Source organism: Galeopterus variegatus, unplaced genomic scaffold (assembly GCF_000696425.1).
Source record: "Galeopterus variegatus unplaced genomic scaffold, G_variegatus-3.0.2 Scaffold1768, whole genome shotgun sequence".
Classification (NCBI taxonomy): domain Eukaryota; kingdom Metazoa; phylum Chordata; class Mammalia; order Dermoptera; family Cynocephalidae; genus Galeopterus; species Galeopterus variegatus.
Window position 1 is genome coordinate 34,890 of NW_007727879.1, and position 17,336 is coordinate 52,225.

At 41.9% G+C, this 17,336-nt stretch overlaps 1 protein-coding gene across 1 annotated transcript in view; it reads left to right on the forward strand.

Annotated features, from left to right (window-relative positions):
* Window positions 1-17,336, forward strand: part of GLDC (glycine dehydrogenase (decarboxylating)) — a gene marked incomplete at its 5' end in the record, with an annotated part of 76,566 nt that overhangs the window by 30,845 nt on the left and 28,385 nt on the right. The window contains one exon of the mRNA XM_008578828.1: window positions 12,772-12,847. Coding sequence (XP_008577050.1) covers window positions 12,772-12,847 — 76 coding nt within the window. The remainder of the gene's footprint in view (window positions 1-12,771; window positions 12,848-17,336) is intronic.

Here is a 17,336-nt window from a genome sequence, read left to right on the forward strand (position 1 = left end):
GTAATATTTTTAAACTTTAAAATTTTTAAAATTGTGCTAAAATACAAAAATAACATAAATTTTACCATTTTAACCTTTTTTTTTTTTTTTTTTTTTAAAGATGACCGGTAAGGGGATCTTAACCCTTGACTTGGTGTTGTCAGCACCACGCTCAGCCAGTGAGCGAACCGGCCATCCCTATGTGGGATCCGAACCCGGGGCCTTGGTGTTATCAGCACCGCACTCTCCCGAGTGAGACACGGGCCGGCCCCCATTTTAACCATTTTTAAGTATACAGTTCAGAGACATAAAGTACATTTACGTTGTGCAGCCATCACCACCTTCCGTCTGCACAACTTGTTTATCTTCCAAACCTGAAGCTCAGGACCAATTAAACACTGATTCTTCTTTCTCCCTTTCCCCAGCCTCTGGCAGCCACCATTCTACTTTCTGTCCCTGTGAATTTGACTACTCTAAGTAACTCATATGAGTGGAACCTACAATATTTGTCCTTTTGTGTGTGGCTTATCTCAATTAGCATAACGTCTTTAAGGTTCAGCAATGTTGGAGTATGTGTTGGAATTTACTTCTTTTTTAAGGTTGAGTAGTTAATTGTATGTAGATACCACATCTTGTTTATCCATTTATCTATCGATGGACATTTGGGTTGGTTCAGCCTTTTGGCTAATTGTGAATAATGCTGCTACGAACATTGATGTACAAATATCTCTTTGTATCCCTGCTTTCAGTTTTCTTTGGTATATATCCAGAAGTGGAATAGTTGGATATATGCTAATTCTGTGTTTAGTTTTTCGAGGAATCGCCATACAGTTTTCCACAGTGGAAGCACCATGTAACATTCCCACCAGCAGCACATAAAACTCCAGTTTCTCCACATCTTCACTAACATTTGTCATTTTCTATTTTTTTAAATAATATCAATCCTGACGGATGAGTGGTATCTCATTGCCATTTTAGTTTGCATTTCCCTAATGATTAGTAATGTTGAACATCTTTTCATATGTTTATTGTTCATTTGTATATCTTCTTTCAAGAAATGTATATTCAGGTCCTTTGCCTGTTTTAAATTAGGTTATTTGGGGGGCTTCTTTGTTGCTGAGATGTAGGAACTCTTTATATATTCTGGATATTACTCCCTTATCAGATACCTGATTTGCAACCATTTTTTCCCATTTCAAGAGTTGCCTTTTCACTCTACTGATACTGTCCTTTGATGCACAAAAGCAATTCTAAACTTTTTGATTAATAGAATAAACATAAAGAATTTGTATCTTATCTAGTGCTCTGTGTCCATGGTCTTTCTCTGCTAAATATTATTCTTATGTCCACCTGGATCGTCTCTGATCCTTTCCTACTACTAGTCCACTTCTATTTGCATCAGCGTTTTCATCCTTGCTGTGGTAAGTTACCATGGCTCAATTTAAATTTATCTTCTCCTGTGTTATCTGCCCTGATGTGACCCTTGGGTATCTAGAGAGAAGAGCTCTGCATTGGAAATGTTTTGCTGTTGACCCAGGTACTAGCTGGCCCTGAATGTTGGTAACTGTCTGTCAAAGATGCAATTATTCCTCTTGTATGCTTGTGTCTTACTTTGGGTTTCCCAAAAGCAGACCCTGAAACAGGGACTTAAGTACCAGAAGTTTATATGGGAGCTGATCTCATATAGCATGGTGAGGAAGTTGCCGAAGTGAGACAAGGAATTGAGAAAAGCCAGAAAGGTTTAGGGCTGGCCCGTGGCTCACTTGGGAAAGTGTGGTGCTGATAACACCAAGGCTACGGGTTCGGATCCCTATATAGGGATGGCCGGTTGCTCACTTGGGAGAGCGTGGTGCTGACAACACCAAGTCAAGGGTTAAGATCCTCTTACTGGTCATCTTTAAAAAAAAAAGAAAAGCTAGAAAGGTTTGCGTTAATGAGCAGGTTATCGTATCACTGTGGGGTTCTGGAGCACACTCCTACTGGGGGAAGTACCGGACATAGGGAGGAACATGCCACAGATTGGTCCTAATGAGAAGTGAGGAAGCTGATGGTTTCTCCATCAGCTGACGGCACCATCAAGTCAGCAGCTTGCCCCGGGGCTGGAAGCAAACCAACCATCCCACTTCAGTCTTCTTTAGCAACAACTCAGTCGTGAAGGCTCCCGGTTCAAGCTTTGTGGAATAGAAAAATATTTAAAATCAAATGGACTCATAATACAACTCTCTGTTTGTAAAATGACCAAGGAGGAGAATAAAATGTAATTTTCAGGCCTGAAGGAGAATTTTCCTGCATGTGGTCCCAGTGGCTGTGGCTCAGCCTCAGCGGTGCTGTAGGATGTTTTTTTCCATCCTGACTTCTTTCTACGTTAAGCTCACAGAACTCGTTTATTCATTCTCTGGCTGCTCCCTGCCTACTCGTTTACTGCAACAGGACCTTTCCCTTCAGTGGATTTTTTTTTCTTTCTGGGTGGGAATTCAGCAGCTAAAGGGAAAGGTTAGAACCCAGAAAATGTGAGGCCTTCATAGGCTCTGTTGTATGGCTTCCTGCCCCATGCAACAGAGAGGTAAATGAAATTTAATTAAGAAATAGCCAGTAAATATGGATGATAAAAACATTTTATAACTGCTGTGAATTAAATGTTTGTGTATCTCCCCCCCAAACACACCCCCTCAATTCATATGTTGAAATCCTAACCCTAGTGTGATGGTATTAGGAGGTGGGGACTTTGGCAACTAATTAGGTCATGAGGGTAGAGACTTCACGAGTGGGAATAGTGCCCTTTTAAGAAAGACCCTGGAGAGCTCCCTGGCCCCTTCCACCATGTGAGGACACAGCAAGAAGGTGCCATCTGTGAACTGTGGAGCTGGCCCTCACAAGACACTGAATGTGCTGGCGCCTTGATCTTGGACATCTCAGCCTTCAGAACTGCTGGAAATAAGGTTCTGTCGTATAAGCCATCCAGTTTTTGGTATTTTGTTATAGCAGCCCAAATGGACTAGGGCAATAACCATAAGTTTTGGCAAGAAAATTTAGCTTGATGTAGCCAAGTCTGCAGTTGTCTTTCTAGTTCCTTAGGACATTTAGATCCCAACTGTGTTTAAAGGGGCTGAAAGAAAAATATCAAGAAGCTTGACCCTATTTTCTCCTATTTATTTGATCAACCCCCAAATCTGCAGAGGACTTCCAGCTTGGTGGAGAAAATAGCCAAATAATATTTAATTAGCTTTCCATCTCCCACTGAGCCCAGCGTGGCTTGCTTCGGCTTGTTCCCATAACACTTGGCCACTCTTAACCGTTCAGCAGTTCATAAATACACTCGAGGAATTGCTGGTTTAGAATGATGGTATGATAGTTAAGGCAGACGGAAACAGTAATTAACACCTTCCATGGATATCCAAAGTGAAAGATAAGCTGGTATTATTATTATTAGTTCACTTGGCTTATAAGACAAAAAAGTTGTTTCTGTCTCTAACAACTGCAAACTGTGATCTTGAATGTAGATGGAGCTGGCTGCTGCTTTTCCCGGAATCTTGTTCCTGGGAAGCTTCTTAAACTAAGGTGTGAACAGGGCTGTCTATGGTTGTCCATATTTATTGTGCATGAGAATCACCTGGAGAGCTTGTGAAATTGCTAAGCCCTACCCCTAGAGTTTCTGATTCAGTAAGTCTGGAGTGGGGCCCCAGAATTTGCATGTCTAACAAATTCCCGGGTAACACTGATGCTGCTGGTTTGGGCACTGCACTGTGAAAACTACAGGGGCTGCAGAGGTTCTCAGACCTGGCTGCATGTTAGAATTCCCTGGGGAGCCTTTGAAGACTACAGATGCCCTACCCATGCTGCAAACCAGTTACATCAGAATCTCCTCCATGGGTGGAGCCCAAGCGACAGGGGTTTTGGACAGGTGATTCTAATGTGTGTCACTGGGCTGGAGAGAGTTGGCCTGGAGCAATGCCGAAGAGGGAGGTTTAGCTAGATGACAAATCTCTCCTCCTGGAGAACTTCTAAATTGGCCATTGAAGCCTAAGCCATGACCGTCATGTGTATATCACAAGTAGTTTAGAGCAGGGATGGTCAAACATCTGCTGTTTGTCGCCTCCTTCCCTGAACCCATGGTTGAAGTCACTGAACATCTCTGATATGTTTTCCTGCTGAGCTTAGTGCAGCTTCAGGAGCAAAATGTCCTGAATATGAGAGACCTGTAAGCCCTCTCTGATTGGAGACTGATTTCCCAAAGCAATACTCAACATCTCTGATATGTTTTCCTGCTGAGCTTAGTGCAGCTTCAGGAGCAAAATGTCCTGAATACGAGAGACCTGTAAGCCCTCTCTGATTGGAGACTGATTTCCCAAAGCAGTACTCAGAATGCCAAGAAGAAGGGAAAGCAGGGTCAGGGTTGAAGAGAGCCATCTTTGGGGAAACGAAAAGCAGTGAAAAGGACCTCCTCTTCCCCAATTTCCTTAACTTTCAAAAGTATATTTTGATTTTTTTGCAGTTTATAAGACTTTAGGGCAGCGGTTCTCACACGTGGCTGCACCCCTAGAATTTCTGGTTCAGCATGCCTGGGGTGGGGCCTAGGAATTTACATTGCTAACAAGTTTCCAGGTGATGCTAATGCTACTCTCAGAGGACCAGACAGATGAGTTTGAGAAGCACTGCTCTGAGGCACTCTCCTGATCGCAGCTGGATTTATCCAGGTCTTTCTTGACCAGATAGCAAAGGTTAAGTATATAATTTAACATGTCAGGGTAGGTACAGGTTGGTAAGAACATTACAGAATGGCATGTTGAAAAGTTTTTATTTTAAAAATGTAGAGGTAGAAACTCAGGTTGTATTTGTGGTACATGAGGTTTCAATGAATGGAGGTAGATTGGTTAAAATCATATTGCTTCCAAAGGTATTTGTACCGTTAAATTGTCAGTCACCTATTAATTCCACCTGCAAGATAGGAATCAGCGCCAGTTTTTACCCTGTTTTCTTGGGAATTGTCTTCTGTGGTTGCCATGAACTGAAGTGGGTCATGCCGACAGTGGCTGTTTTGACCAGTTTACTGCAATTGGTTTTACCATAATGTCAGTTTAGTTAATGTTTTACTTGCATCACTTTTGTTTCTCACCTCTTGATTGTGGTATTTTTTAAGTAAATGAGGGTTTAAATAAGGGGAGTTTGACATCAAAGATGTCCAACACCAAACCATTACTATCACAAGAAACTGTCAAGTGTTTCCTTCTGGAGACTGAGACTGGGCAGAATAGATGGGAGGTGTTTTTTTTTTTTTTTTATCTTAAGCTTTGTACCCTTCTGCACTAATTNTGCAGCTTAAGGAGCATAATGTCCTGAATATGAGAGACCTGTAAGCCCTCTCTGATTGGAGACTGATTTCCCAAAGCAATACTCAAATGCCAAGAAGAAGGGAAAGCAGGGTCAGGGTTGAAGAGAGCCATCTTTGGGGAAACGAAAAGCAGTGAAAAGGACCTCCTCTTCCCCAATTTCCTTAACTTTCAAAAGTATATTTTGATTTTTTTGCAGTTTATAAGACTTTAGGGCAGCGGTTCTCACACGTGGCTGCACCCCTAGAATTTCTGGTTCAGCATGCCTGGGGTGGGGCCTAGGAATTTACATTGCTAACAAGTTTCCAGGTGATGCTAATGCTACTCTCAGAGGACCAGACAGATGAGTTTGAGAAGCACTGCTCTGAGGCACTCTCCTGATCGCAGCTGGATTTATCCAGGTCTTTCTTGACCAGATAGCAAAGGTTAAGTATATAATTTAACATGTCAGGGTAGGTACAGGTTGGTAAGAACATTACAGAATGGCATGTTGAAAAGTTTTTATTTTAAAAATGTAGAGGTAGAAACTCAGGTTGTATTTGTGGTACATGAGGTTTCAATGAATGGAGGTAGATTGGTTAAAATCATATTGCTTCCAAAGGTATTTGTACCGTTAAATTGTCAGTCACCTATTAATTCCACCTGCAAGATAGGAATCAGCGCCAGTTTTTACCCTGTTTTCTTGGGAATTGTCTTCTGTGGTTGCCATGAACTGAAGTGGGTCATGCCGACAGTGGCTGTTTTGACCAGTTTACTGCAATTGGTTTTACCATAATGTCAGTTTAGTTAATGTTTTACTTGCATCACTTTTGTTTCTCACCTCTTGATTGTGGTATTTTTTAAGTAAATGAGGGTTTAAATAAGGGGAGTTTGACATCAAAGATGTCCAACACCAAACCATTACTATCACAAGAAACTGTCAAGTGTTTCCTTCTGGAGACTGAGACTGGGCAGAATAGATGGGAGGTGTTTTTTTTTTTTTTTTATCTTAAGCTTTGTACCCTTCTGCACTAATTATTTTTTTTTAATCACATAAATAAATGTATTACTTTTATAATAAAAATGTAAATTATCTGTGAATTAGGTAGCATTATCTCCATGTGACAGATGAAGTAACAGATCCAGAGGAATAATTTGCTTGGAGCCAAACAGCTTTGAAAAGGGGCAGCAATCAACAAGGGCTTTGACATTAGAGGCAAGAGAAACTCCGTGAAGGCCACAAAGGCCATGGGAACCATCTCTTTGCTAGATCTGCCTAGTAATGAGTGACTAACATGCTCACATCATAGGAGAGATTTTGTAGTACCCACCACATAAGGGCTCCTGGTTACAGACAGCAGAAAATGGCTGGGGCTAATTTAAGCAGAAAAGTAAATTATGGGGAAGTTATTGGGCAGTTCACAGAATTGATGAAAAGCTGGAGAACTGGGCTTCAGATATGAGCAAGACCCAGGAGAGGATGGCAGCTGAAAATGAATTGGAATCACGTGAAGGAAAGAGTCACCATCCCCACTGTGGAGAGTCTTTAACTGTCTTGTTCCTTGGGTCAGTCCCTCTAGATTCATGAAGTCCCAGGCTGGAGTATCCTGTGGGCTGGATTGGATCACATGTCCACGCCTTATTAATGGGTAGTGACAGGGAGTGTCTGGTCCCTTTCTGCTTTCATAGGGGAGTGAAGGACTCTGCCTCTCCCCTAGACTCACACAAAAGGAAGAATTCCCCCAAATAATAAGGCTACTCAAAGGCACTGCATTCTCACATGCACACCCCTAAAAACAGCACCAACAGAAACCCAGCCAGTCTCCGACATCTTCATGTAAACTTCCTTTGTATTTCTAAGTACATTTGCGTTCCATCATCACAGCCTCCTTTTCCAACTGGGTTGCATTTGCTTTTACTGTTTGTTGGCCATGTCATTTGCAGATATCTTCACCCATTCCATAGCCTGTCTTTTCAGGTTTCTTTTTTTTTTTTTTTTCTTTTTTTTTCTTTTTGTCTTTTTCCGTGACAGGCAACGGATCGCAACCCTCAGTGTCGTGCCAGTACCGGACCGGGACCGGCAACGGGATTGCAACCCTTGGTGTTGCGCCCACACCTCGCTCAGCCAGTGAGTGGCCGGTCTGTATGTGGGATCCGAACCCTAGGCGGGAGCACCGCCGCACTCCCAAGCGGCGCACTGTAGCAGTGCACCACTGGGCCGGCCCTCTTTTCAGGTTTCTAACAGGGTCTTTTGCCTAGCAAAAGTTTTTAATTGTGATGAAGTCCGGTTTATCAATTTTTTCTTTCATGAGTTATGCTTTTGGTTTCAAGTTTACCCTAGATCCCAAAGATTTTTGTTCTGTTTTTTTTCCTAAAAGGTTTATAGTTTTATGTTTTCCATTTAAGTCCATGATCCATTTGGAGATAATTTTTGCATAAGCTGTCAGACAGGTTGTGCTTGTGGATACCTAATTGCTCTAGCACTATTTGTTGAAAAGGCTCTCTTTCTTCCATTGAATGTTTTTCGCAAGTTTGTCAAAAGTCAGGTTGGGCATGTTTGTGTGGATCTTTTTCCGGATTCTCTATTTTTTTTTTCGGATTCTCTATTTTATTACATTTATCTCTGTGTCTGTCCCTCCACCAGTAACATACAGTCTTGATTACTGTCACTGTACAATAAGTCTCGAAATCGTACATAGTAATTCCTCCTACTTTCTTCTGCTTTTTAATGATGTTCTAGTTACTTTGCCTTTACATGTAAATTTTAGAATAATCTTGTTTTCATCTACAAGAAATTCTTGGGCTTTTTTTTTTTTTTTTGAGCTTCCAAATGTTACAATTTGTACAAAGGGCTGGATGCAGGACGTTATAGAGGTTACAGAGGGTTGAAGGGAACAAGTTTACTTCATATTTAAACTTATAATTTGTTAGTCATACGAGGAATATTTTTCATGAAAAGAAATATTTTTCATTACATTTTTTAAATGTAATAAAATACTTTTTTAAGAACATACCATAAGTAACTTTCTAAGAAGTTCAAATATTATTAAAAGTAAAATAGGCTTGCTGACTTATAAACAGCTTCAAAGAAGACTTTCCTGAAATCACACACTAAATGTGGCCATCAGTGCACAAACTAGGATGGTGTGTTAAAAACTATAAAATGATTTTTCAGAATATCTAGAGAAAATTAAAATAAAAATAGACCTATTAAATCTAGATATCTGATAATTCAAAAAATGTATAAATCTTAATTTCCTAGTACTAAAATCTTAAAAATGTTAGAATTTATAACATTCTTTAGGGCACATTTTTCTGCCTTTTTTTTTTTTTCCTTTTTTTTGGCAGCTGGCCAGTATGGGGATCTGAACCCCTGACCTTGGTGTTATACTGCCGCCCTATAACCAACTGAGCTAAGCAGCCAGCCCACTTAAAGACACATTTTTTAACACCTTTTGACTTGTATGAAAATGTAGCATTCTACTTGAACACAAGTACTGTTTTCTCAGTATAATTACAATATGATTCAATGGGAGTTTTGGTGACTGCTGGTGTTCAGCTTAGATTATTACTTACAGCATATTCTTCATTCTTACAAAATGGGTTCTATGTTACTTTTTTGTAAATATAAAAAAGCACACAGAAATCTTTCTCTTAAAAACAGCAGCTACAGTGACGCATCTCCAAATATTCCAAAGCAGCCACTGTCTGAGAAATTTCTTATAGCATCTAAAAAGCCAGCCACCATGTTCTTTAGGCAGAACAAAGTGGTTATTTCATGACTGGTCAAGGATGATTTCTGCAACCAGTGACAAATATATACAGTAACTGACTAGAAATGCCTCGTTTTCAGGATGCAATTAACTTTATAATTTTAATCCATCTAATTTTTCTGCTTAAAAAGTGCTGTGCTTTCCACCTGTGAATACTGGCCATCCATATTCTGCAAAAATCATTCGTAAAGGCAAGCCATGTTCTTTCATCACGGTAGTTAGACATATCATCTGCAATCATATTTCTAAAATCTAGCAGAAGGTTCCAACTGTCCCTTGGGATTACTCTCATGTTATGTTCCAATGAAAATTTTTTCCAGAGATCTAAAAGTTTAAACCTTCTAGATAAAACTAAATTCCAGTATGCAACAGCCATTTCTAAATCTCAATTTTTTTGTCCAGGGTTCTTAGGAAAAGTTATAAGTAAATTAATACAAAAAATCTTTGACGTTTTCTGTGTCCTTAAACTCCTGGCAAAATAACTTTTAGCTCTTCTGAACTATCACCCTATCTCTGCCATGCCATCCATACATTCTTTTTTTGGTTTTGTTTTGTTTGTTGTTTTTTGTGGGTTTTGTTTTGTTTTGTTCTGTTTTTGCTAAGTTGACATTGAGTAACTGAACTTCTACACCTATGATGATATGCTGATGCTGATAGGACCTAGGTTTTCATCATCACAAAACTCTTGAATCCCATCAACTCCGATTTATTTTCACCTTGTGGGCTCTGGTACCTGTTCTGCAGTTGCTCCGGTTTCTTCTGGTCGGTTGAATTTCTCGTGTCTGCTAGTTTTCCCTCATTGTGTGTTACACAGTGTGATACACAGCAGTGCCGTCATCAGCCTGCGTAAATGCCACACACTGGAGGGCCTTGTTTTTCTAAAACAGCTTAAGCTTGTGCTCACTTACACTTCTGTGGGTCTCAGACTCCCCATCCACTGGCCTTCTCACTGCAGCCGGCCCTGTGGCTCCGAGCCACTAACCACTTCATCTTAAATTGCTGTTAGAAAACCATCATCCTAGTTTCCCCTCTACATTAGCAGTTTTCTGATGATCTTCAAACTGGGTTATGCAGATAAGCAGTTATTTTTCTTAATACTTTTCCACCAACAGGTGGCACTAATAATTCTTCTTATTTTAATAGTACCCCAGTAGTAAGCCTTGTGTGGCATTTGGACATACCATTTGCACTTTTTGAGTTGAAACATAGCTGATTTTAAGAGTGTCTAAGGCAAAAATAGACATTCAGTGTTTCTGATCATGTCAAGCATGTTGTCTTCCTCTTGGATTACTGGCCCATTGCTCTGAACATTGTTTTATTTTATTCCTAGTAAACATCTTAATTGGCCTTCCAACAAATCAAGGTGAATAGAAGTCATGAGAAAAACGTAAGGGTAAATATAAAATGCACTTGTTGAGGTCCCTTACCATAGAGGAAAGGATGACATTCATGTTAATTGCCCAGGCTAGAGGGTGGAATTCAATTTTGAACAAATTTACTAAACATTTTTGTAGAGCTACTACATGTAGAGAACTGTTCTACATCGTCCCTGTGGGAGATTCTACAGAACTCTGAGTCCCAGATCCTACTCTTAGCCCTTACACTCTGAGATAAGACAGGCACACAAAGTAAATGAGAGATCTGTAATAATTTCCCATGTACAGTACATGTATAGGGTGGAATTATCAGATGAGCATAAAGAGTAAAATGCTGTGAGAGTTGGGAGAAGGCAGAGAGTCATTCATTCAATCAATCTGCATTTATTGAACATTCTTGATATCACAGTTCTTGGCACCGAGAATACAATTGTGAACAGGGCAGACAATATTCTTGCCTTCAGGGCAGGCCTCTTTGAGGAAGTAACTTTTGAGCTGAGGCTTAGACATTGGTAAGTCAGATATGTAAAGATCTAGAAGAACTTTCCAAGCAGAAGGAACACCTAGTGCAAAAGCCCCAGTGCAGGAACTGGCTCTCTGTGTTTCAGGGAAGGAGTAAGGCCTGGATGGCCGGAGGATGGTAGAAGACACGGGTGTAGAGAGACCGCAGGTCGTGTGGGGCTTTGTAGCCACAGCAAAGAGCTGGATTGCTGGCTTTGGGGAAGGCTTTGCAGAGTTGGTGCTAGCTGAAGAATGGGTGGGATTTGGCTACTAAACCCTGTACATGGATTATCTCAGTACTCTTCACTTCTGCCCTACGAGATGGGTGCAGTTATTATCCCCATTTTACAGATGAGGACACAGGCACAAGAGGCTAAGTAACTAGTGATGTGATTGGCTTCCGAAATGTGGCGTGTTCATTTTCCTGTCCTCAAAACAGAAAACATTGAAGGGGCTAGAACTGATTTTCCAGAAGCCAGGAAAACAGAAGAGTGATCTTTGCCTCTCTTTCTGGAAGAGAATGGACAGGTAAAGCCATCTCAGTGCAGGTGATGAGGGACTGGGTGTCTCAGGTCTTGTATGACAGGCTTTTTTTTTTTTTTTTTTTTTTTTTTTTTTTTTTTCTTTTAGCTAAACCAGTTCTATCAAGCAGACAAAGGTCTGTGAAGGAAAATCAGTGTTTGCTCCCATGGCTCCCTCAATCCTTGGGGAGCACAGTGTGCTCAAAGGAGCAGCTCTGCCTACAAAGGGAGCATGCAGCTACTTGAGACAGGCCATCTCTGTACCGAGGTCTCCATCTGGTCACTGTTGGCCATCTGGGCATGTAACACTCTGACCTCAGTTTCTTCTTGTGGAAAATGGGGGGGGGGGGGGCATATATCTCATGGAGGTGGGAATGAAAGACGTGCATTTTGACTGGGTCTGACAAACCTATCACTCACTTCCGTTTCCTCTCTGCACGGGGTACTGAGAACATTAAGTAATAGTTTACAGTTGACTCTGCATCGCTCACGGAATGTTAGTCCTTAAGTTTGCTCTAAAGGTGGTGCCTTCAGGGACTATAAAACCTATCACTCACTTCTGTTTCCTCTCTGCACGGGGTACTGAGAACATTAAGTAATAGTTTACAGTTGACTATGCATCGCTCACGGAATGTTAGTCCTTAAGTTTGCTCTAAAGGTGGTGCCTTCAGGGACTATTGAGTTGAGTCCATCTGCAAGTGGGGCCTGGAAAAGCGTCCCCGAGACTGACAGGAATGGCACCACATAAAAGTGCAGGGTTGCTTTGGACACAGTCTGGCCCCCAACTCAATATTTGGTTGATACTAAGGAATTACAGTTCATTGTTCCAGTTATGATCATTGTGTTGTAGTTACAGTTTAGGATACGTATTGAAGCTTGAAGTGATGAAGTCATGCTTGCCGTTTTCTTCAAAACAGTCCAGTTAAGCATGAAAGGGTCAGTGAGAAATATAGTTGCAAACAAGATAGACCATACACAGATAATTGTAAAAGTTGGGTGATAAGTATGTGAGGTTTCCTTAATTTTGGTATAATTTAAAAGTTTTCCATAATAAAAAGAAGGCTTTTTTGGTGCACAGTCCTGAGAGTGGGCCGAAAGGTCCATCTCTGGGTAGGAATGGGTGAGCTTTAGGGCACAGACGGGATGCTATTGCTTTGGGCTCATGCAGAGATCATAAAAGAGCTTTCCTCAGTGTCTGGGACAGTGACCATGTGTCACACATTGGTGAATGCATGGCCGGTGCCCAGTGAATATTGAATGAGTGAATGAAAGCCAAGAGACCAAAGTCCTGATCCATTTCTCCTCACCTTTGCAGTGGAGCCCAGGGGGAATATGCTGGACTGGCCACCATCCGAGCATACTTAGACCAGAAGGGTGAGAGGCACAGAACGGTAAGTACAGACAGGTGGCGCTCGCTCCCCCTAGGATGGCAGAGGGCTCAGCTCTCAGGGTTCCTTTTGTTCTGTGGGATACTCCCTTCGAGACTTCTTGGAATCAGATAGAGAAACATATAATCAAGAAACAAATTTCTGTGAACAGACCATTACAATCCTTGCTTCCAAGACATCCCACTTGACCATTTTGAGGGAAAACTTTAAAGATCAAAAGCTTGTGCTCAAACCCAGAATGTGCAAGTCAGCCAGTTGGCTGCGGAACTGCTCTCTCCAGGGAGCGACGGGAGGGAGGGGGCGGGAATGTTGCCATCACAGGCCTCCTCTCCTGGGCTCAGAACTGGCCCCAGGCCTGGAAAAGGGACAGAATCCACACTCGAATTCTTCTGTAACCCCTACTGTGCCTAAGCACAGTTCTGCCATATGCATGCTCAAAAAATATGTATTGAATAAATAAATTTCCCATTAGGTGTTTCTCAGTTCTAAGCAACAAAAAAGAGACATGAAGCAGAGTTCATGTTTCTGCTTCATTGTTTGCTTTGGGTTTGAGCATCTAGTCTCCAGGACCCAAACTGCCTCTTGGGGCCCTTATGGGGACCAGCAGGTGCTCATAGGCACTACTGATCCCCAGGCAGTGTCTTTAGCAGTTGATTTAACAAAGGCCTCAAATTGTGGCTGCAGGAGGCAAATGATCCTGGTTCCTTCATTTCGGTAGCCAGTGCTATGCGAGGGTTTCTGTGGAGTTGGAGGTCTTAGCTGGAGCATCGGGTAGGAGCTGGGAGCAGGGCAAAAGTGTCTGCCCGTCCCAGGAGAGTTGCAGAAAAGGGTGCAGGGCGGTTCTGGCTGCCCAAGTAAGTGGGGTGGGGTGGGTGGTGGCCCAATCTTAGCCTATTTTTGGTTTTATTAAAAGTGGGAGATTGCTTATGGCTAGTTGCCTGGATTTTGCAATGAATATTTTTGAAACTTTCACTTCCTGTTCACAAAAGAGATGTTTTCCCTCTCCTTCCCTTGCTTATTCATCTTGATTCTGCAGGTGTGTCTTCCCAAGCCTTTGTCCTGGTTTGGGAAGAAGATTGATTTTTAAAGATCTTTGAAAAACAGGCCATTCATGAGTTCAATAAACTGTTGAAACCCTGTCCATGGTCAAGGCAGTGTGTGCCTGTCCAGGGAGAGATCAAGTGATAAACCAGACAGACACAGACCCCGACACTCCAACTGGGGTTTGTTCACTTGGGTTTTCTCATGGTTTTGGATTCTTAACTTTCTAAGGAAGGGTTAGTTTAGAACTGTAATTGTTCTTGGGACCTCAGCATCTCGGCACTTTCATAGAATCAGGAAGGAAACTTTGGAGGTCCAGTCTTCCAGTGAGAGGAAGCCAGATGACCCCTCTTCTGTTTTTCCTTCATGGCTTCCATGTACTGAGGTAGCCCCGGAAACTCCTTTGTCGTTGCCACTCCACTTTCACCACAAGATGCCTTCCAGTGAGAGGAAGCCAGATGACCCCTCTTCTGTTTTTCCTTCATGGCTTCCGTGTACTGAGGTAGCCCCGGAAACTCCTTTGTCGTTGCCACTCCACTTTCACCACAAGATGCCTGGGGACCTGGGGATCCTGGAAAGGGAACGATTTGTCCTGGGAGACCCCGTCTCCGTGCAGCTCTCCCAGTGCTTGATGGAGGGGCCACCAAGGTCCACATTGGTGTAGTCTGTGGAGGGCCAGTGACTAACTAATGACAAAGGGCCAGCTAAAATTCAGGTTCTTTCCATTCTGTGATGCTTCCTACCCTCACTGTTTCCCAGATTCCCAAGACTGACACCAGGAAATAACTCTCAATGTCCAAGAGGTGGGGACCAAACCAGAAAGGTCGAGGAGAAAGGAGGAGAGACCTTTTGATTTGGCTTGGGCAGAGTTCCTCTGTGACTGATTCTTTCTGGTTCTGGTTCCCTCTCTCTTGTTTTCCAGTCCTCCCTTCTCTCTCCACTCGCTTGTGTATGATGTTTCTCCTGGCACCATTGTCCAGACTGTTGTCACTGAAGTGTCACGAGAGGCCCTGGATGCTGCTCTTGAGGGAGGGGGCGGAGGAGGGAGAGGCAGAGAAGGCCACCCAGCCACTGAGCTGGTAGAAATACAAAACTCATTAGCTGGGAATTGTGGGCATCCTTTTGGATCAAAGATTTTAATTAGAGCCGACTTTTTTAGTTAGAGAAGAAGAAAATGGCTTATTATTCATATAATCAGGGAAGATTTTTCCACATCAGTGATGTCTGAGGCATCTGCTCTCTCACAATAGACTCTAATGGAATCCAGTAAAATATATCCTTCTTTTTTGAAAAGGAGTGTGGGGAAATCATATGCTACAGAACCGCCTGGGTTCTTGACGTTTCTCTTTTTTCAAGCTGCTTTCAAGCTGCTTTTTGAACTATTTTTGCATTTGCTCTTAGGTTAAATTTTAGAGGTTCCTAAGTAGAATGCCCAAGTTCTTGATTTACCAGTTTAATTTGGGAGAATACAAATTTATTTAACAAAGACTTAAATAGCAATTATCATATTCCAGGCACTGTCCTAAACACTTGTAATTAATAATTCAGTTTGTTAGTCAAATATTAATTCAGGTTTGCTGACCAGAGACTGTTTCCTACACAGAGGGAAGACAGTGTATACATGTAAACCCAAAACCTGTATGGGAACGTTTTTCTCTTCCCAATTTCTGTAATTAATAATTCAGTTTGTTAGTCAAATATTAATTCAGGTTTGCTGACCAGAGACTGTTTCCTACACAGAGCGAAGACAGTGTATACATGTAAACCCAAAACCTGTATGGGAACGTTTTTCTCTTCCCAATTTCCTGAGGCAAAGTAGTGGCCTTTGGTTGGATTTTACCAGTGGTAAGACATTGATCTCCCATGCACAGGAACACGCCTCCTTATTCTTTACCGGTCTCATTCAGCAAGTCTTTGAGGATGATCTGTGCCAGGCGTATGTATGCCACACACCCTGGGGAGTTAGAAAAAAATAGCATCCACCTAAATGGGCATAAATGTACTAACAGCTGGATTTGATTTGGATAAACCAAAGCATCAAATCTGGGTCCTGTTATTCTCATGTTCCTTATAACACTACAACTTTAAAGTGAGGAAAAATTAACATTATAAAAAATAATCAGTGTTTCCTAAATTTACACAGAAAACTGGAAATGTCTAACAGCAACATATAAATGAGTCTTTGACAAAACCACTGAGACATTTTCTCTTTCTCTGCTACTCTATTTTTTTTTTCCTGGCAGCTGGCCAGTATAGGGATCCGAACCTTTGAACTTGGTGTTACAAGGCTGCATTCTAACCGACTGAGCTAACTGGCCAGCCTCTTTCTGCTACCCTTTATATCAGGATGTGTATTAGTTTCTTATGGCTGCTGTAACAGCTTATGGCTATGGCTACTACACACTTAATGGCTTAAAACAACACACATTTCTTATATAGTTATGGAGGCCAGGATCCTGAAATTAGTTTCACTGGGCTAAAGTCAAGGTGTTGGTTCCTTCTGGAGGGTCCAGGGGAGAATTCATTTCCTTACCTTTCCTAGTTTCTGGATGCCACCTGCATTCCCCGACCCATGGTCCCTCCCGCCATCGCTCCAGCTTCTTGCTGCAGTCAGCACATCTACTTCCTCTGTAGTCAAATCTCCTCTGCCTCTCTCTGATAAGGACACCTGTGAATACATTTAGGGCCCAACCAAAAATCCAGAATAACCTTCTCACCTCAGGGTACTTCCATAATTTGTCCTTTTTGCTATATAAGGTGACACTTTTGGGAGCCCATTATTCAGCCTACCACAGGATGGTTGACATTTTTAGTTTGAATGTTTTTGTTTTAGCAGAACTTTCCTAGTATGAATTCTTAATTTTAGCCTTTTATGAATATTTCGTATTGATTTTTAATATTCACGTTTCCCCTCCTTTATCAATACTCTGCCCGAAAGGGATCCTTTCATCCAGCAATCCTTTTATAGAATAAAAATACCTTGTGAGAGAGGACAGTGACTCCAGCTTTGGTCCTGAGAAATTAAAGAAAAAAAATTTAACTACAAAAGGAAAGCATTTAAAAAGAAAAAGGATTTGAGGACAACATAGCATAACCAGCTTGAGACCAGCAGTCATTCAAAAGGAGCACAAACCTGTCAGCAGAACAGTGACAAAGTAATTCCATGTTTGCCTTTGGTTAAAATTCTATGTATTTCTCTTAAGTAGCCTACTTTGCTGTTTTTGAGGAAACAGCTGGAAGCTAAGTTTTCCCTTCATAAGACCATTTTTTTTAATAATGCCCACCCATTTCTCTTCTAAAGGGGTTGCAATATTGGTTCGGGAATATAAAAAAAGGAGGATTGGGCCAGCCTGGTGGCGCACTGGAGAGTGCGCCGCTTGGGAGCGCAGCGGCGCTCCCGCCGAGGGTTCGGATCCCATGTGGAGACCGGTTCCCGCTCACTGGCTGAGCG